General features: G+C 41.0%; 1 protein-coding gene and 1 non-coding gene across 10 annotated transcripts in view; both read left to right on the top strand.

Annotated features, from left to right (window-relative positions):
* MYBL1 (MYB proto-oncogene like 1) overlaps positions 1-20,677 on the top strand; it is a 33,082-nt gene that overhangs the window by 5,333 nt on the left and 7,072 nt on the right. Inside the window, exons 1-15 of one of the 9 annotated variants that reach the window (XM_085572156.1) lie at positions 3,448-3,902; positions 6,855-7,048; positions 7,482-7,584; positions 7,710-7,781; positions 10,505-10,597; positions 11,764-11,984; positions 13,667-13,850; positions 14,053-14,127; positions 15,521-15,625; positions 16,870-17,103; positions 17,404-17,769; positions 18,245-18,387; positions 18,604-18,718; positions 20,309-20,425; positions 20,512-20,616. In XM_085572156.1, coding sequence (XP_085428282.1) covers positions 6,963-7,048; positions 7,482-7,584; positions 7,710-7,781; positions 10,505-10,597; positions 11,764-11,984; positions 13,667-13,850; positions 14,053-14,127; positions 15,521-15,625; positions 16,870-17,103; positions 17,404-17,769; positions 18,245-18,387; positions 18,604-18,718; positions 20,309-20,425; positions 20,512-20,616 — 2,019 coding nt within the window. In that variant the 5' untranslated portion in view covers positions 3,448-3,902; positions 6,855-6,962. Of the gene's footprint in view, positions 1-196; positions 295-3,447; positions 3,903-4,132; positions 4,149-6,854; positions 7,049-7,481; positions 9,183-10,504; positions 10,598-11,763; positions 11,985-13,666; positions 13,851-14,052; positions 14,128-15,520; positions 15,626-16,869; positions 17,104-17,403; positions 17,770-18,244; positions 18,388-18,603; positions 18,719-20,308; positions 20,426-20,511; positions 20,617-20,677 lie in introns of those variants that run through there. The other 8 variants (XM_085572153.1, XM_085572154.1, XM_021555721.3 and 5 more) reach the window with 8 other exon arrangements.
* On the top strand, positions 3,014-3,103 carry TRNAY-GUA (transfer RNA tyrosine (anticodon GUA)). Its single transcript is given in 2 exon segments — positions 3,014-3,050; positions 3,068-3,103. It is a non-coding gene; the product is annotated as a tRNA-Tyr (tRNA).

Below are 20,677 nucleotides of genomic sequence, written 5' to 3'. Positions count from 1 at the left end.
CAGCTGATTCAAGTGTTGTTTGGTTTTGATTTGTCAGGAGACCCAAATAACAGTTCTAAGGTAATGCTAAAGTGTCAAAAAATGCCACTGGAAGTATGTCACTGTGACTCAAGGTCTATGACCTATGATTTGCCTTTTCCAGACACCCTGAACTTGCAGCAATGTCTTTGCACCTGATCATGTTCTTTGGTTCTAGGAGGAACTGGGCTCTCCTTTGTCACAAGGGAGTCTCGGGAAGGGCAAACCAAGGCAGAAAGAAGTTCTTGCACAATGGGACTCAGATATTGCTAGCTGGTGAGTGTCCTGGGTCTGGGGGCTTGTGAGCCATGACAGCTCAGATGAGATGGGAGGGGATAGTCCATATCCTGCTACAGAGACATGGTCTGTTTGTGCCTTCTTTCTTATAGGCTCTATGAAGAGAGTAGTAAGCCTTTGGCTTGGTTTTGTGAAGTGCTAGAAGCTAGAAGAAGAGACAGAGAGAGGGAAATGCATCTCCATACTTTTTTTTTTTAGCATGTAGGAGCAAAAGAAATTCCAAACATTAGACCTTGTTACACAGGACAGTAACAGGATAAAAGAAAAAAAAAGAAGTGAGGCATGTATATGCTTACTGGTGTACTCCAAGGAGAATGTTTACTGGATGTCATAACAAACTACATCTTTAGGCTAAGGAATCTTTTAACAACAGGACCATCAGTACTTATTATTTTAGCAATTTGCTTCAGCTAATGCTTTCAGGATCTGTTTCCTGCAAATTAGGAACACACGTGTTACTATGGGAATATACAAAAAGGCACCTATTTAGACAATAATATTTTTATTTCAGGCTCCTTTCACTGTGAATTAAATATAAATGAGTACTAAAAGATGCCATTTCATACTGTATAAGGCTGATGACACAAATCCTGTCTCAGGATGGTTTTTATTACTTTTTCATTACAGCCTTTGTAGTTCAAAGACTCCTGTCAGAGCTTTGATGTGGGGAAACCTGCTGCGTTGTCATCTCTGGATACTAAAAGTGCATCACAGGGAATGTAGGTTGGTGCTGAATACCTATTAGCAAAGACTACAAATAAAATCCTCAAGGATTTACTTTTCTTTGTAAAAGATGCAACGATACTAATTCTCCCTTGTAACACTGGGTTTGCGGAGCGGGTGAAGGTGGGTTTTTTGTGGTGTTTTGGTGGGTTTTTGGCGGTGTTTTGGTGGGTTTTTGGCGGTGTTTTGGTGGGTTTTTGCCCTCCCGTGCCGTGGGGGTTGTGCCGCCACCTGTAGTTCCCGCGTGCCCGCGCAGGGGGCGCTGCGAGCCCGGCGTTCCAGCGACTGGAACCGGGAACATCCACGGCGCTGCGGGGACGCACCGGGAACATCCACGGGGCTGCGGGGACGCACCGGGAACATCCACGGGGCTGCGGGGACGCACCGGGAACATCCACGGGGCTGCGGGGACGCACCGGGAACATCCACGGGGCTGCGGGGACGCACCGGGAACATCCCCGGGGCTGCGGGGACGCACCGGGAACATCCCCGGGGCTGCGGGGACGCACCGGGAACATCCCCGGGGCTGTGGGGATGCATAGACTCCACACACGGCTTAGTTTATTCAGATAACTTCTGTGTATTCCATCCAGGAGGACAGCAGGCTGCCCATGAGCCAGCCGTGTGCCGTGGTGCCCAAGAAGGCCAGTGGTACCCTGGGGAGCATTAGGAAGAGCGCTGCCAGCAGGTGGAGGGAGGTGATCCTGTCCCTCTACACATCTGGAGTGCTGTGTGCAGTTCTGGGCTCTTCAGGACGAGAGAGACAAGGAGTTTCTGCAGCAGGTCCAGCGGAGGGCTGCAAAGATGTTTAAGGGAGTGGAGCACCTCTCTTTAAATACAATTTAAAGCATAACTGGAACAGCTGATGTAGTGACAGGACAAAGGAGAATGGATTCAAACTAAAAGATAATAGGTTTAGATTAGATATTAGATAAAAAATGACCACCAATTACTGAGGGTGGTAAGGCACTGGAGAAGTTGTGGATGCCCCATCCCTGAAAGCATTCCAGGCCAAGTTAGGTGGAGCTTTGAGCAACCTGGTCCAGTGGAAGGTGTCCCTGCCCATTGCATGGAGGCTGGAACTAGATGATCTTTAAGGTCCCTTCCAATCCTAATTGTTCTATAGTTCCGGCTAAAGTCTCGTGTAGGAAAATACCTGGAACACACAGAGGTTCTGCTGGAATGTAGCTTTTACTTCACGATGGTGATAGCTTCAGGAGGTCATTGCACAGCCATCGAGGATGCAATGTGTTTCTACCAGAAAGGAAGCTGTAGCCAGGTGGGGTTCAGCTTCCTCCAGGCAACTAGTGACAGGATGACAGCGCTTAGTCTTAGGCTGTGCCAGGGGAAGTTTAGGTTAGACATTAGGAATTTCTTCACGGAAAGGGTGACTAAACGTTGAAATGGGCTGCCCTGAGACTTAGCCCGTGGAGGTTTTCAAGGAAGGACTGGATTTGGCACTCAGTGCCACAGTCAGTTGACGGTGGTGTTGTCATGCGTTGCACTCGATGATCTTGAGAGGTCTTTTCAAACCTGATTCTATTTGGGGATGGCCTCTTCCCAACAGACCCGTGCCGTGGCTGGAGCAGGAGCTCCGTAAGAGCGCTGGCTGGCTGAGGGATGAGACCCTCGCTTCCCGCTCCTCCAGCACGCGAGCAAGGATAAAACATCGGTTTTTCGGCAAGGGAGGGAAGCGGGAAGCGCTGCCCTCGTCCGCCGGGACAGCTCGCCCCGGCGCGGGAGCGTGAGAAGCGGAGAGCGCCGCGCCCGCTGCGCTGACCGACCCGCCGGCGGCGGGGCCAGGGTGCGGGAGGCGCCGCTGGGCGGCAGGGCCGCTCGCAGTTCCGTGTGTCCGTCCGGAGAGCGTCTCCATGCTCCAGCTGCTCTCGGGGAAGGAATTCCAGCTACAACACGCGTCACCCGCGGCACCCGGAAAACAGGATTTATACCGAGGAGCAGGAGGGCCGGCCAGCTCCCTTCGATAGCTCAGCTGGTAGAGCGGAGGACTGTAGAGGCGCGGCCCGCGGGAATCCTTAGGTCGCTGGTTCGATTCCGGCTCGAAGGAGGCGCTCGGTTTTGCCGCGCGGGGGCGGCCCCGCCGTTACTTTCTCACTCTTTTGCCGTCGGGAGCCGCCGCCGTTGCCGCCGGCGCGGGGCGGCTCGCGGGCGCTCGCGGCGGGGCGTTGCGGGGCCGCCCCGCTCCCCCCGCCCCGGCCCCGTCACGCCGCCCGCCCGCCGGCGCGAGGCCCCGCCCCTCCCGCCCGGCGCGCGGAGCCGCGTGCGGTCGGCGGCGGCCAATGGGGCGTCAGTCCGCCTGCGCAGATTCAAACGGCGGCTCGCGGGGGGGAGGCTGCGCGCGAGATTCGGGCGGCACCAGCCGAGCGCGCCGCGAGCGCCGGCGGCTGAGCCCGAGCGGCGGCGGCCGGTGCGCGGCGGGGGCCGGGAGGGCACAGGGCAGGGCGGCGGAGCAGAGCGGCCCGGGCGCGGAGGGAAGGAGCGCGGCGGGCGCCGCCGGAGCCCGCGGCAGCTCTGACAGCATCGGAGAGCGAGGCGCAGTAGGGGCGAGAACGGGGCCGCTGCGCGCCCCGACCTTGCGGGCAGCGGCCGGGCCGAGCCATGCCTGACGCGCCGGGGCCGGGCCGGGGCTGAAGGCGGCCGCCGGGGCGCTGCGGGCACCGCGGGGAGCAGCGGGCCCTGGGAGGATCCCTGCCCGGCTGGAGGCATTCTGAGCCGCCGGTGCCCCGCTACGTCCCTGCCCTGCTGTGAGAGAGGGAGCCCGGGCGCCTCGGGGGCTCCGTGCTGCGCCCCGCGGCCGCGGCGGCCCCCCTATGGTGCGCGCCGAGGATGGCGGAGAGACGGCGCAGGTGAGTGCGGGACCGAGCGCTCTGCGCTTTCTGCCCCCATCCCCTCCCGGGCAGTGCTGCCGTCCACGCCGCCGTGCCGAACCCAGGTGCTCCCCCCGCCCCGGGATCCCGGCCAGGGGCTCCCCCCGCGCCCCGGGATCCCGGCCAGGTGCCGCCCCGCCCCTCACCGCTGCTCCCGGCCTCCTTCCACCGCCCCGCTCTCGGCTGTCACTGCCCAGCTCCCTCCGCCCTCCGGCCCCCTCGCAGGTATCTCTTCTCTCGGGTGCAAATCCCGCCTTTCCCCTGGCAGCTGCTCTCGCTTCTGTGCTTTCGCTCAGGTTGTTTCTTTTTGTAACTCACCTGAGCAACTGAGCTTGTCAGTAACAACTACGCTGTCTCCGCAGTAGCTTTCCGTGCTGGTTATTTTTCTTTTGGTGGAGTAACACTTCTTCCTTTTCACTTCACAATTCTCTTTGGCACAGCCTTGATGTAAGGTTTGGGCCTGTTGATTCTTTCAATATGTTCAATGCACTTACTTTTTCTCAGCTGATATAGTCACAATCTAGCCTGAAATGTTCCTGAGAGATAAAGTTTTGCACAAGAGCTCCAGCAGCTGCCCTAGATAGCTTTCATACATCTTTTGTTATATTGATATGAAAATGGGCGTGTCTTTGCTTTGTATGCAGAAGGTGGGTCTTGGAGAACTGTTTTGTCTCTATGGTTATTCTTGTCTTAAATCAGTTTGCGGAAAGTTATAAAGAGATGTAAGAGAAGGATTAGGATTGAGAAAGGAAAGGATACTTGGTGTGTTATCTATGGCATCTGGGGTTTGTTGTGAATGCATACTTTTTATGGAATTAAGGGTGGTTTCAAAGTTACACATATTAGAATTGCTTCTGCATTTTCCTCTGACGTGAAAAAAAAATATAAGAGAATACTTTTCTGCAAAATGACAACTAAAACAAGAAAGCAATGCTTTGGTGTTCACAGACTACTGAAGCTGTCTGTGCTTGGCTGTCTCCAAGATAGCTCAGAGGCAGCATGTTTCTTGGCACTCCTAATCAGCATTCTGTAGTTTAAGGGACTTTTTTCACCTGTGGTATTACACGCAGTAGTTTCATTTTTGTCAAGCTTTAGATTGTATTATCTCCCATGGCTGTGGAGTGCTTTGATTTCATGATTGAAAGTACAGTGGGTTGTGGATAGCAGAGGAAGGTTTGGTTAGAGATTGGTAGCCCGAGGCGGATGTTGTGTTGGTGTCTGATGATAGTATCTCCAAAACTATATCACTGAAGCTATGAGTTTTCATGAAAGTGACTTCAAGACTTTTAGTCTAGGTGTGGAGTAAGGAGAAACTGTAATTGTTTTGCACCAAATGGTATTAAGTTTAACCTTACATTAATTTAAACTGCTCTTTTGTTGCATTTACAAGTTTGATTTTTTTCTTTTAATGGTCCTCAACTCAGAATTGCATGGACAGCTAGCAAAGATCTCACAAAATATGTACCTCATTGTCCCAGATGCCTTATTGGATGAAGGTTGGTGGATGCCTTCCACTTCAGTGCAGTATTTTAGCAGTTTCATAACTGCAAAAGAATTGTCAAATGAACTATAACAACCCCATGTGTTTAAAAATCTTGCCTTTTTAATTGAAAACTGAAGCAGTAGTCCCACTCATTAATCAGGATTTGATTTATAGTCTATCATAGCACTAGTCTAAACAAGACTCAGGACTAAGTGGTTGTTCAGGTTAATCGAGGTGCAGGAGAGGTTAATGCCTGCTTGGCTGACGGAGGCACCAGTGGGACACGAGTGCACCCGGAGAACTCCCAGTGCAGGGCTCTGCACCGTGGCTACCTGTGGGGCCTCACCTGGTCTGGCACCGCTCTCAGCAGCGTCACCGCTTTGTACGTGGGGCCCTTCTCTTCCTTTGAATCCCCGTGACTTTCCTCCTAGCTGGAGACTGCTCAGGACTAGTTTGCTGTGCAGTGGGTGAGGAGGTCATGTTGACAGAGGGCTTTACAAGAAGGCCTGATTTTAGTTATAAGTGAACTGTATGGCCTGCCTGGTATGAAATGGTATTATGAGAACTATATTTTAGTATTGCAATCCTAAGATAGATCCCTGAAGTTTGTCAAATATCTGTGGACAAAAGAATAAAGAGGAGTTGGTAGGGAGGCAGAAAAAACTGCTGCTTCTACGTTTAAGATCTGTTTTTCTAAGTCTTAAGCCACCTAATGCAAACCTCTTAAAACGTTTGCAGTTTTTTTTTTGAAAGTACGATGAAGAACTTGCTGTTGACCTTCCCACAAGTTTGCTGTCTTAAGTAAGTCGGCGAAGTTTTAATTTGCTTATGTTTTACTGCTGCATCATGAAGCTAAAGTTGGGCAAATGCAGGTGTGGTGTAGGATGTAGAAGCAAGTCTGCAGGACTTGGGCACTTACTATCCTGTGGTAATGCTTTTGAATAAAGTATGTCCTTGGTGGCTAACAGGAGCAGACTTAATGGTAAATAATGTGTAAGTCGTTAATCAGGGTGCTGATTGCATGTTCTAGGAAATAATGGAGAGATGGTCCATGGAATTGTTCTTGGGATGCCAGCACAGGTTAATTTCATTACTGGGGAAAGGTTTTTTTATACTTTCAACTGAAAAAGTATAGTTGTCAAGGGTGAGCAGAAATAATTTTTGTTTTGAACCTGAATTTATGATATTTTTATTGTGCTTTGTACCAATAATAAAACAGAGAAAAAAATTGCACTGTTAAACTGCTTTTAATTTAAGTGATATGTTTGGATTGGGAGTCTATTCTTTGTGCCTTTGGTGTAATTAATGGAGGGGCACTGCAGCTCTTGTTGTTAGGGTTAGGTTTCCACATGTGTTTGAATTTATGCTAGCATGAGTCGCTGACAGAAGTTTCAGGGACGATTCCATGAAAAATGCCCTGTGCCGACTGGAAGGCTTTGTTTCTGCAGGCAGTGGAGTTCCGCGTTTCCCCAGTAGATGGAGCGTGATCTACGCGGAGCCGCAGCGGTACCCGGCTGCCCTGGCCCTCTGGCTCTGTGCTTTGAGGCTCAGCCCTGATGCCGAAGTTATTTATTCTGGAACGTATCTGGCTTCAAAGATTTGTGTCTAAGTCCTGTACCACCGAGGCAACGCTTTTAGTCAAGTCAGGAGCCCACTTGTAATTTCAAGTTGAGATTTACTTGTTTGACATTCTTGTTGTGTTTGTTGTTTCACTTATGGAGGTGGATCATGAATGTATTTTGCAGTCTAACAAACTACTCCATAAGTTCATTCGTGAAAATAAAGATGAAAAAATGTATTAGAAATACATGAATCTTAAAAACTGGTTTTTACTTCAAATTTAAATCTTGACTTGGAATGAGTTATCTGTCCAGTGTGTGGCCTTGAAATTAAAATTCATTTGGTACTTTGACATGGTGAACTGCTGAAGGCAGACCTCGTGATCGTGCAAATCCCATATGCCATTTTAGAACAATATGTACAGATTGGAAAAAAGCTGCAAGTAATTAGAAAAAACTTCAGAGGTATTTTAAACTCTATTTTGATCTTCTTCACTCATCTGTTGTATTTTGCAGTGAGGAAGACGATGACTTTCAATATATGGATCATGACTATGAAGTACCACAGCAAAAAGGTTTGAAGAAGATATGTAGCAAGGTGAAATGGACCCGTGAAGAGGTAATACTTTTTTTTTGCTTTACTCTGATCTTTACCTGATCTTCTTAGCTCATGAAATATGTTATTATTTTGTACTGTAATGGGGTAGCATGTAGAATTTATTGCTTGAGATTATGTCTTAACAGGATGAAAAGCTAAAGAAGCTGGTGGAACAAAATGGTACAGATGATTGGGCTTTCATTGCTAGTCATCTACAAGTAAGTTGAATCTCTGTTTCAGTTATGTTCTCTTAGTATTTATTTACTTTGGTCATATGTCTAGCTTGGAAATGAAGTGAAGTAGAATCAGAATCAAATAATAAATACTATTTTAGAGGATTCTTCTAAAATAGACTTGAGCTCTAGCTCAGACCTTGAAGAGCTTAAGGCTGAAGCCTTATGGGGTCAGTCTGCAGTGATAGTCTGAAATTATCAAAAATACCTTGTTCACACTTGCTATTTGTTTTAATTTTAGAATATATTCCTGTATCTTATCGGTTCCATTACTCATGGTGGCTATATCCACAGTTCACAGGTTACTTCTGAAACAGTTAGGAGAGTGGGTTGCATCTGAAAGATTGCTTGAAAGGAGTGGGATGATTTTTTTTAACTGCCATAGGCAAGGGGGCACATGTGGTTTATTTATGGTGCGTGTTTGTTGGGTTTTTTTGTTTGTTTGGATTTGATTTTTTTTACAGTGATGACTGATTCCTTGAGATAATGGTAGAAAATACCAACAACTAGAATTGGTGGTGAACAAATGTTATAATATGCCTGCTGTAAAAACGTGGTAGAATATAAGGCTGAAATCACTTCCTAGAAGTGGTATTGTATATTGAATATTAGAGACCAAAAAATTACACTCCTCCTACCTTTGAGGTTCTTACAGTATTGTGTGGGATTATGTAGTTGTATGAGATTCCACTGTGAGGTAAAAAAGGTCTTGAATTCTAAATGCTGAACAATGATAACTTTGCATTGTTCTCATCAAATTTTTGTGCAGCTGTGATGCTTCTGATTTTTTTTCCAAGTGACAAAATATAGATATCAGGTAATATACTCAAAGCTTCTAAATTTAAGTAATGCATAAGAAAGTCCATAGTCCTTACATGTACATTATTCCCTTATAAAAATTAGTGAAATGAGTGGATGTCAGAGAAGAATCAAAAAATTTTTATATTAAGCCGTTTTAAAATACATTTGGTGATACTGATATGTAGGTGTAGTATGGAGTTGCATTTAGCAGATCTAACAGTTTAATTAATGGAATTCTCCATCTGAAAACAAATACTTCTGGAGACAAAAAAACCTGTTGTTCAGCTGGGCCAAAGTGAGGTTGAAAAAATGTTCCCCAGTCATCATAGGAAATGTGCATAATCAGGTGCCTGCTGCAGAATCATTGATGTTGGAAGGAATTTCTGCAGGTTATCTGGTTCACAGCCCCTCCTCAAGCAAGGTCAGCTGGAGCAGGCTGCCCAGGATGGGGTTTTGGTTTGATTATCTCCACGGATGAAGCCTGCACAGCTTTTTTTGGCGACCTATTGCAACAGCCAAATAATAGAAGCTGGCATAATTCACACTTACCTTATTGCTGATGGCCTTTTGCTAGGAAAACCAAAGGTAACTTGAATTGTAAATGTCCTCACACTGCTGTGCTTTTATTTCTTTGCTGGACTAAGCACAGGTAAGCCTTCCCTCCATTCTGCCTGAAAAAAAAGTGAAGATGGCTTCAAGGTCACTCGCAAGAGCGAGAGTGTAGCTTGTAATCACTTTTGATTTTTTTTGTGGCTAAGGCAGACTGAAACAATATTGTTTCATTCCATCATTTGTTTTGCCCTTCTCTCCAAATCGTATTATGATTTCAGAAATGTCTGGAAGATAAAAGCACTAAAAGGCCACAATTTAAAATGTTTTCTCTCCAAATGGTAACAGCTATTCTATATTGAGTCTGTCTTTTACAGCTCGTCTTCAACAGGAAATGATAATGTTTTGTAAAAAACTACTGTAACATACAGTTACTACTTGTAATTAGCTTGAAGGTACTGTGAACAGTGTAATTTCACGTGTTAGTGTTCTGGGTGTTTTTGCTGGTCTTGCAGTCTGCTACTTCATTGATTTCATCTTAGCATGATAACACCTTTACTGGGTACACAAGAACAGCAAAACCTTGCAATTAATCCTTTCTATCCAACAGCTTGCACTGAAGCAAGTAAATAATTATGTCCCAGTGTTAAAGAAGTATGCTGTGCTGGGGCAGCTCTTACCTGAATATTTCTAAGCATTGGACCAACCCTTTAATATAGACAGTTTTTAGGAGGCTAAGTGAAGGTTTCTCTTTCATAACTGGGAACAATATTTCAAAAGATCCTTAGTGAAGCTACAGAAAAGCACCATCTGTCCTGACCGGCAAAAACAGTGTTGTTTAATTAGTATATGTTAACTAAATTTGATCTAAACCTGTTTTCCTTAGCACTCTAGTAAAGAGCTGAGAATACATTCATTTGGGATTTAGCAAAAAGTGTGTTCTTTTATTTGAAAGAAAAAGTATTTTCTTTAAAAATTTCTCCCCTTATTTAAGTTATAGATAATGTTCAAAAATAGATCAGCCACAAAGGTCAGAGAAAGTGTGGAGTAATGAGGACAAAAATAAATACAAATTTTTCTTCAAAGAAGAGTAAGTTCTGAATTTGATTATCAAGTTAGTATATTGAAGTAATTAGATTAGAGCTTCATGCAAGCTTGTTTTTTTTTTTCCAAAGAAGAGTTTTTTATAAGCAAATGAAATAAGAAATAATAAGGGAGAATTTAACTATTGTACTTAGAACAAATTTCTAAATAATTATTTTAATTTGAAGTAAGCTAATAATTCATGCTAGAATGTATTTACAGCTTCGTGTATTCGAGGGTTTAACATTTACATTGCTCTTCAAAAACTGTTTCAGAATCGTTCAGATTTTCAGTGCCAGCATCGATGGCAGAAGGTACTAAACCCGGAACTGATTAAAGGTCCCTGGACTAAAGAAGAGGATCAGAGGGTAACAAAAACTATTTGATACTCTGCGCTTTAATAAAATTGGCATATGACTGCTAAGAATGTGTACTTTAAGTTCCATTCCCATGTAATTGATGTCTGATGCATCTTGTGACATGGATACTTTTAGTGCATTATGATGTATGAGAAGAAAAAAATTCTCTCTTAAGTAGATGGAATGTCAGGTTTGCTCAAGCATTTAATTTCCCATTAGTGAGATTGCTGACTGAATTATTCTAGCTTACCAAGTAGGGGGAGGATCTCTTTGTAGCTCTAAAGATCAAAGGTCTCATTTACATCTTTTGTTCCTCAAACCCACCAAACTTGAATGATTCGGGAATAAGGGAAATTATTTAATAACCTACTGTTACAACCCTGAGATCCGCTCATTTGGTTAGAGCATAGTGCTAATGATGCCAAGGTTGTGAGAGTGATCCCTGTATAGGCCATTGGACTCGATGATCCTTCTGGTTTCTTTTCAGCTCAGAATATTCTGTGAAATCATTTATTTGTAAAGAAGCTATCAGTGCTTTAGGCTCCTTTTTCACCTTGCTGTTGTTAATCCATACTGTAGCCTTTTGCCTGCACAACCTGGACTGCCTGGTAGGGAGATACAAATACAGCTTTCTTGTGGTATTTCAAACTGGTTTCTTGTTCCTACTGTTAAAAACTGTTCTAAGATATTTTAAACTACTGTTTGTCATTTATAAATATGGTCTTCCTAATCTATTTTTTTTATAGTTCTCATTAGTCTTTTAAGAAAAAGCTTCTACTTTGTGAAAACTCCCAACCTCCATTCCATTTCTAGATGCAGAGGTGTGGGTCTTCCCTTGTAGGAATATTGTTGAATATAGTCAAACAAAATGTTTACCTGTTTCTTTTTTGGGCTTTCCTAATGTCAGCTTATGCAGTGGGTGATTGAAAGGAAACTTCCAAGTGAATATTTTCATCAGTATACACTTATAGTTTAAACGCAGAGAATTTTGAGTAGTAATTTTTTGATTTCTTGAAAAATCGTTTTTAAACCCCCAAGTCACTGTCTGCCTCCTTAGGCCTAATATCAGTTGCCTATTATAATGCTATTCTAAAATGTGTGTTTATCAGTGTTCTCAGCCTTTGATTAGGTAAATTAGGTTTTGAAGTTATAATGTGCTTTCATCTGTATTGCAGGTTATTGAATTAGTTCAGAAGTATGGTCCAAAGCGCTGGTCTCTAATTGCAAAACACCTGAAAGGAAGAATAGGCAAGCAATGCAGAGAAAGATGGCACAACCATCTCAATCCTGAGGTAAAAAAGTCTTCGTGGACAGAAGAAGAGGACAGAATAATCTATGAAGCTCACAAGCGTTTGGGAAACCGATGGGCTGAAATAGCAAAACTTCTTCCTGGAAGGTGCTTTGCAACTCTATTTGTGTTAAATGTTGGGCTAAGAAAAGTGCTCATCTCAGTACCCTTTCAAATTAGACAGCATCTGCTGAGACTTGCATCAAAACATAGTTATCTTGATAGATGCTAAAAATCTTTTGCATTTACTTCTTAAAAAGAAGTAAAACCCATAGAAAGATCTCTAATGGTTTGAAGGTGTCTTCAGATTGCGCCTGATCATTTAAAAACCCTCTCTAATAGAGCTGGACTGAATTTACTGCAAGCAGTAGTAGAAAAATTATTTGATATCAAACTTAATCTCCAAGTGCCTTCATTAATATGCATTTGAAGGTGACTTTCCTGGTTTAAGATCTGATTTTTTTTTTTAATGTAGCACTTATTGAACTGGACTCTTGTAAAAGAAAATCTTAATGACCTTCAAAAATCCAGACTTAGAAGTCACGCATTGCAAATTTAGTTGGTTGTCATGAAGTCTCTAAGTTAAGAATGAATTGTATGCATTGTTTGCCTTATATTTCTTTCAAGTTTCACAGCCAATTTCTGTGGTTGTGGAAAACAAAATTTTAGTGTGTGAAGAGTTGATTGAAATAATTTTACCTTGTACCGTTAACTGAAATTCAGTGCTAAGCTGGCCCTTTCTGAATTCAGTTTGTGTGCTCAAGAGGTAACTGTCTAGCTGTGCCTGAGGAATGTCAGCATTTTTTACCTTGGTGTGATGAGGGATGTGTGCTTAAAAATTTTGTGTTTTCATGAAGTGCACAATCCATGGCTCACAGTAAATCCTTTGGAGGAATGAGAAGAGATTGGGTTGCATCTAAATAGAATTTTGGAGAGGGAAGATTAGTTTGACAGAAGAATTCCTATTTACTAGCTTGTTTGTTGTCAATGAATCTGACGTTCTTAGCTAAAGACTGCTAAATATCATAGACATAGAAGATCTGTAGAGTCCAGCAGTACTGGGATGAAAAAGGGGAATACTTCTTGGAGTGACCTTAAATGAAGAATGGGACTTTAACCAATTTTTGTTTCTTTGTACCTCTATCTAAGGCTAGGAATAATAATGCTAGTGTTTTAGACAGTAATGCAGTCATTGTCTACTCTTGCCTTAATGTTTGTTTAGTGTTAGGAGTGATTTCAGCCTGCTTGTCAAAATGCCATGCCTGTTTTGCCCTATCCATGATCAAGGGCATGAAGAGGCAGTAGGATGTTCTTCCACAAAGCTGCACATAAAATGCAGAATGGGAATTGCAGACTGTCAGTTTTAGAAGAGATGTTTCCCAGTAGCAAACACCAGCCAAAGTGTCTTTATTATGCTGTGTGACAGTGCGCTGATTTTCTTAGCAACACATACTGCAAATTTATAGCAGAAGGGTAAATAACTCTGTGTTCATGAAATGATTCCAAGTATCTAAGAAGAAAGGTTCTTTGTTGTGATTACAGTCAGAACCAAGGCTTTCTCCTTTTTTAATTTCCAGCACACTTGAAGTTTAGTAGAAGGAAGTTCTAGAAAGAGTAGCTTTCTAGTCATTAGGCCAAAACCCTACTGATAACAGAACCTCTGGTCTAAGCTGCTGGACCTTTCTGGATTCGTGGCTTCAGATTATGCTGCTGTACAAACCCTGTTAATTGTGTCATATATTAAATTTTGAAATATGGAAACAAGTCACTGTTTTATGCTTTCATTTTAGGACTGATAATTCAATTAAAAATCACTGGAATTCAACAATGCGAAGAAAAGTGGAACAAGAAGGATATTTGCAAAGTGTTATAAAGTCTGAAAGCGCTAGTTCTGCTGAACTTCAGCCCCAACCTTGTCTGAGTATGGAACACTTGCACACTCAGAATCAGTTTTATGTGCCTGTTCAGACACATGTAAGTTCAAAATTTAGAATAAGAAGTATTTCCCAGTGTTTTGAAGCAAGAAACATGTGAAAGACTGAAGATTTGTTGACTATTTTTGTGATTTTATGGCAACTCAGGATTTGTAAAACATAAATAATTTATGTATAATAACTTGAGATAATTTTATATTCTCCTTTTCTTGAGGGTTTGTGAAATGTTTTATGTTTTTTAGATTCCAACATATCAGTATGCCTCACCAGAAGGCAGCTGTCTAGAACATACTCCATCTTCTTCCAACATAGTTCAGGTAAATTTTTAATAGCCTTCATAAAAGATGTGTATCTTCAAAATGTCTGTTAGTCTTTGTTAGTCACTTACAGAGGAATCTATATAAACTTAGGTAAGCTTGCTAGTGTAGTTGGTAGTTTTAAGTAGGAAAAATGAAGCTCTTTCTATAGCCCAGAAACATGATGCTTGTGCTTATTTCTGACAGAAATATGGCTTAAAACATAGTCTACATGTTAAATCTTAAGGCTAAATTGTGACATATATTAGTATTACCTAGCTTATTAGATGCTTACAAACAAGGCTTTACAATTTACATGTATGTAATAAATATAACCCTATCTGAAAAACTCAGCTTTACTGTGACTTACACTTCTGGTTGTGCTTTTTAGGTTTTATTTCTTTCTCACTGATAAACATCTTTCAATCAGTTGTTCCTTTGCAGCATTCTACGTACTGAAGAATTAAGCAACTTTAAAACAAATAGAAATTGGATATGTTATTTCCTTTTGCTTTTTTGGACTCACTTGCAGTATATCTAAAATTCCTCATGTGGTGCAGAATATAGATCTTGGTTTCTAATATGAGGCTTTGGACAAATTCTTGTGAATTTGGGATTAGTAAAAAGTATTTTGACACAGGGAATAATACATGTTTTGTTTGTGTTAGAGGAATTCTGTAGAGCTCTCTACCTGAAGTTTCCCTGTGCAGGTCATCTGTTTCATGTTGTATTTTCTTCCCTGATAATGGTATAAGAATACAAGTCACAGCAAAGCCTCAGATGGCTTTTGACAGTCTGGATTGCCCTACACAGAAAAGTATAAGATACTTTCTGCTCCTTGAAGTAGTATCTAAACTGGTGACAGCATATATCCTCACCTATGTTTATAGCAATAATGGAAGGTGTTAAGGAGGGTAACAAACCAATCAAAACCAATTAGTTAATTTTATTTTCTGATAGTAGTGGTGGCATTGTTTGTATAAATACTGTGTCAGCAAATGCTGATTTGGAACACTTTCTTGCACACTTAATGAGGATAAATAACATGCAATTGTGGAAGGAATGAGAAACACAAACATACAAACCAGTGTGCCAGCACTTGGCTCTATTAAAGATAAGAATATAGTGACTTTAGAAGGTGCTTTAGCACACAGAAAACTTACAGGCCATATTAGAATCCAGTTAAAATACCACCTTACACACCACTTTAACATCAGATCCATCTCCTGGTAATTGGAGTTGTTTCAGTTGTGAGTGACTTCTGTACTACAAAATATGATACAACCTGAACAGTTCTCTTCCCTCTCTGCATGGATTCCTGTTAAAAATGCAGCTGTGTTATAATACAGAATCTTTACTGTTAAGAGGTGGTGGAAGTGAAAAATAGTAATGGCTTCTTTCTTGAATTTTTCAGCAGCCATTTATTGATGATGATCCTGATAGAGAAAAGAAAATAAAGGAACTTGAATTGCTACTTATGTCAGCAGAGAATGAAATCAGAAGAAAACAAATATCTTCTGTAAGGACTGTAAATTTCTATATATATTTGAATATGCATTACTGAGGTTAATCCTCAGAAATTCAGTAACGGTTGTGTGGTTTAGTGGGGTGTTTTCACCTGACCCTCTAAAATCAAACCTATGGCTGTTGCATTGAAAAACAAAAATCTGTATATTAGAACCGAGACAACTTATTTTTAGTGCAGTTTTCTAAACTGTGAAGACAGCAGAAATATGACCAGCAATTTGGCAGTTCCTATGATCCAGTATTTTAATCCTCTTCAGGAGGTGGCACATTTGATATTATTGCCATTCAGTTTTATGGATCAGCAATGTTGATCATCTACTCAGTAGAGGTGAAAAATACATGGGTTTTGCCCCATTTGATTTTGAAATGTCCTATAGATTTTATTTCCTTCAAACTTCAGTGTGAGTGCTTGCAATACTTAATATCCACATTTGGACATGACAAACACTAAATAAATATGCACTGTAAACAATTTGTGTGTAAATTCAGTGGACTTTCCTTAATTCTGTAGAATTATGGTGACTTGCAGATGGTGGTCACTGATTTCTTCAGAGGGCTGTGCATAACAGACACCTGACTAACCCAACTAAATTGATCATTAGGTTACAGGTGAGCTGCAGGTTTTATAGTTCTATATGGTGGAGTTATTCCTGTCATTCATTTGAAACAGTGCAGTTATGCTTATCTAGTAGAATCTGGTTTGCTTCTAGATTTCCAGTGAAAATTAAAATTTGTTTCTTGGGTACAAAGCAATCTACTCAAGTGGGATAACCTTTTAGAAGTTTATTAAGTATTAATGCAACATATGCATTGAAAAACCCCAGATCAAACAAGTAGTATTTCACACTGTAGGAAGATTTTCTAATCTCAAAATTAGAAGTTCAGTGTTCTGTACTGAAGGTGACTTCATAATATACTGGTGTTCAAGTACGCAGGAAACTTGCGTCAGAGATGGCTTCCAATACTACCTAAAATTACCTAAGTTATGAGTGTGTGTAAGATATGAATGCGAGGTAAGATAAAAATCTTGCACAATTTGAGAATGTTGAGCATGTTAATGTAAAAAGAAGAGTAACGTCTTTAATTGAAACAGATAATTAGTATTTGAAAATGCCAAAATTAATTGTTATGCTTAGTATTTCCACACGCTACATTTTTTCCACCCTGCAGTCACATAATTGACTCCTTTCAACCTCTAATTTGAATAGGATTAACATGTTTCTCATAATTTTTTAGCAAGCTGGAAGCTTGTCTTGTTGGTCTGGAAATTTTATCATGGAGGATTGTATGCCTAATACACTAAGTAGCCTTGAGGAACAAACAAGTAATTTCTACAGCATGGATGAGACCCGCATCACACCTGTTCAACAGAATTCACCACCTAAGTATTTGGGTGTAGAAGCAAATAGAATGCTAACACCTCTACAAACCATTCCAGAATTTGCAGAGGCGCTAGACCTTATGGAAATTGTAAGTTTGTATTCCTTGTTAAAAACCAGTGTTTAATTAGAATGTCAACTTGCACAATATGTGTAAAATACTCTTAAATTACCTTCTTTTGTATTCATCTATAATTTCTGCCTTATCAAGTGCTTTATTGCCTCTTTTAAAAGAATTGTGTCTTAAAATATCCAGTGTTTTATGATCGTATGAAAGACACAGAGAATAATTCAGTATATGGCTTGTGGTGGTAGAGGGCTGATAGATTGGCCTGGACATTCTCAAGTATTCTTGGATAAGCCTGCTTGTGTTTTGCACCTTGCCCCATAGGATCCGGTAGCATGGAGTGATACCTGTTTTGAGCTTTCCGAGGCTGTTGTATCCCCTGTCAAGCCAGCTCCAGTAAAACTAATGCGGCTTCAACACGGTGAAGGGGCTGCTGAGTGCCAGTATAATGTCGGCGTTATGCTTGATGGCAAAAACCACAGCAACATCAGTGGGGATGAGGAAACAGTTTTTTCAACAACCTCAAACTTAACGAAGTTCAGCAATCCACCTGCTATCCTGAGAAAGAAAAAGAGATTGCGTGTTGGGCAGTCCCCAGTTAGTGATCTGAGTGATGGTTTGTGTAATGATGCCGTCAATGTTGCACTAAAGCGGACACCAGTGAAAACACTACCATTTTCTCCATCACAGGTGAATGTATTTTTAAATATGACTAAACATGAAGACTGTGGTGGGTGGGTTGGTTATAAATTGTAAATAGTTTCTTCCCTAGTAGTACATTGCAGCCTAAATAAATATGTCAAAAAACTTCTTGAAGCATCTGCATAAGTGTGAATATATTAAAAAGATATTGTTAAACAACCTGCATTTTGAAAACTGATGGAGAGGGCGGCAGCAGCAGTGGCAACCTGTGTCTCAGCTCACACTTTCTCATGCAAATAACTGTTGATAGAGATCTTTTTTCTCTGTGACCTAATTAAGGAGTAGGTATTTTAATAAGAAAATCAAGGTTTCAGCAGTAAGTGTAAGTCAAGAATTAAGTATTGGGATTTGTCAGTAAAAGTCTTTCAGATATATGTATGTAATTTGGGGGTTTTTGCTGTGTAGCACAATGGTGAAATTTTGTCCTTTAAGGTTGCCTTTTTTTTTTTCTTCTTATGCTTAGTTTTTCAATACTTGCTCTGGAAATGAACAATTTAACTTTGAAAATCCTGCATTTACATCTACTCCAATCTGTGGGCAGAAAGTTCTTATTACAACTCCTCTACACAAGGAAATGACACCACAAGATCAAAAGGAAAATGTGGGGTAGGTTTATTGCATTAAACATCTGGTGGTGGTATTTTTTAATACACATGGGGTAATGCTATGGTGATCTTAGTACTTTCAGATGCATGATGGTGGTATCTTTTGTGTAAATGAAGGTATTTAAAAATGTTTCTTAGATTAATTTTATTACATTGCTAATGATAAAATATTAAAATGTTAAAATGCACATATGAATGCTTTTCTATGCTTGAATAGTTTTAGAAGTCCCACAATGAGAAGATCTCTTTTGGGTTCAACACCAAGGACACCAACTCCTTTCAAAAATGCTTTGGCTGCTCAGGAAAAAAAGTATGGTCCTCTCAGACTTATGGTATGTGATGATACTGTTCCTTTTCTTCTTTGATAAAGTCTAAATGCCCTCTTGGTTTTGCCGAATTGTAAGCCTCAGTGTGATCTTAGAAAGCATTTATTTATCCCGGAGAACAGCTAGAATGTCAATCAAAACTGCTTTGGATCTGGTTGTTAGATTTGTCTCCTTCAGTGTACTATGAAGGTATTGTCTTCTTGGACAGTAATTTGGTCCATGTAATAATTTGATCCAAAGCAATTTTAAATGCATTAGTTTCACGTTTGTGAGTTGTTTTAAATTTGCCTATCTTTGCTAAAACTGCATCTCTTACAAGATGGTTGTATAATTGCCTGAAAATTTTAATACTTTAGGATCCCTTTTTTTTCAAAAGAAAAATTGTAAATCAGAGAATGAATGGGTGTGGATTCTTGAGCTGGGTAGTCCGGTAAGAGCAAACTGCTGTAGATGAATATGACTGACCTCATTATTTTAAACAACTTTCACATTTCACTTGAAAACTGCATTATCTTTGAAGCCTCTGGACTATGTGAGAGCTGAGTTGTTCTTTGATTTTGGTACTTCTACAGCACTAGGACTGGAACTAGGTGTTTACCACAATGTGATAATCTTGAGTAATATTTGCAGTTTTCTTCATCCTAAACCCCAAAATTTTATAGTATAGTAGTTCATGATCCTGGTTCTGCTGGCTGTCAAATACTTTCTTTTTGTTTTGTTGACTGGGTAATGTTACCTTTTTTTGTTAGTTTGTTCCAAATGAATTCAATTTTTGTTCTCTTCCTAGCCTAGCTAAGGTATGTTAATACATAATAACTTTTGGAATTCAGGAGACATATGCTTTTCAAATTCTGAAAAGATTCCAGCCAATATATATTGACTGCTTCTTTTCTGCAAACACAGAACGTAGCTCAGACTTTGCCACAGGGCTTGGCACCATCTGTGTTACCCTATAGATTCACAGTCCCTCACTATGCAAATGGAGTGGTTTGGCATTCCTGTTTCTGTCCACTATTAACCTCCTGTTCAAAATCAAATTTTGAGGGCTTAAGGGAATTCTTCTCCTGTTGGTACACAAAGGAGCCATCTGTATGGCTTCTGTGAAATTCTGTACTGTACTTAGGACTATCAATGTCCTATTCAAAGATTTGTGTTAAAATTGGTATGAATTCATTTCACAACAACAGTTACACATTTCTAGTACAGTTTTTTAGTATGTTTTTATGCATGTATATATACATATATGTGTTTATGTAGGTATTTAGTATATATCAACTACTTCTATCCCTTTTATCAGTGGATAACCATTTGCAAACAAGTAGCTTGTCTTCTTCAGTGCTACCTTGCATTTTTTGAGACATTATGTGCGTATATATGTTTTATCTGGCTAAAAATGTGGAATAAAATGAACTTAAAATAATCTTCATGGCATTGGAATGTAACCCTGTGGTTTTGGACTACATTAGCTTAGGTCCTTTCTTGCTATGTTTTGCGAGGTCTCTTTTCTGGCCTACATTAGCTGACAGTAGAGTGTTGTAAGAACTGGCCACTAATAGACTTCCTGTATTTTCTTCTTCAATTTCAATTAATGTTTAGTCCCAACCACTTGCCTTCTCGGAGGAAGACATTAGGGAAGTTTTGAAAGAGGAAACTGGAACAGATATATTTCCCAAGGAGGAAGATGACACTTTGTATAAAAACTGCAAGCAGGAGGTAATATGACAATAGTAATCTCAAATAGGTAATAACTGCTTTTAAATAATAATTTACAATTTTTCTCTGCAAAATGTTTATTTCAGCACAACTTTTCTAAAAAAGTCAGAAAATCACTGGTCCTAGATCCACAGGAAAAAGAAGAGTTTGGGGCCCAGCGTTTGACAGAAGATAATAGTTTAGATGTACAGGTAAGAATTAAACTAAACTAAACTGACTGAAGAGCCTCACTGGCAGCAATATTAATATGGA

This window comes from Lonchura striata, chromosome 2 (assembly GCF_050655825.1).
Source record: "Lonchura striata isolate lonStrDom1 chromosome 2, ASM5065582v1, whole genome shotgun sequence".
Classification (NCBI taxonomy): Eukaryota; Metazoa; Chordata; class Aves; order Passeriformes; family Estrildidae; genus Lonchura; species Lonchura striata.
This window is presented reverse-complemented; position numbering and strand designations above follow the sequence as displayed.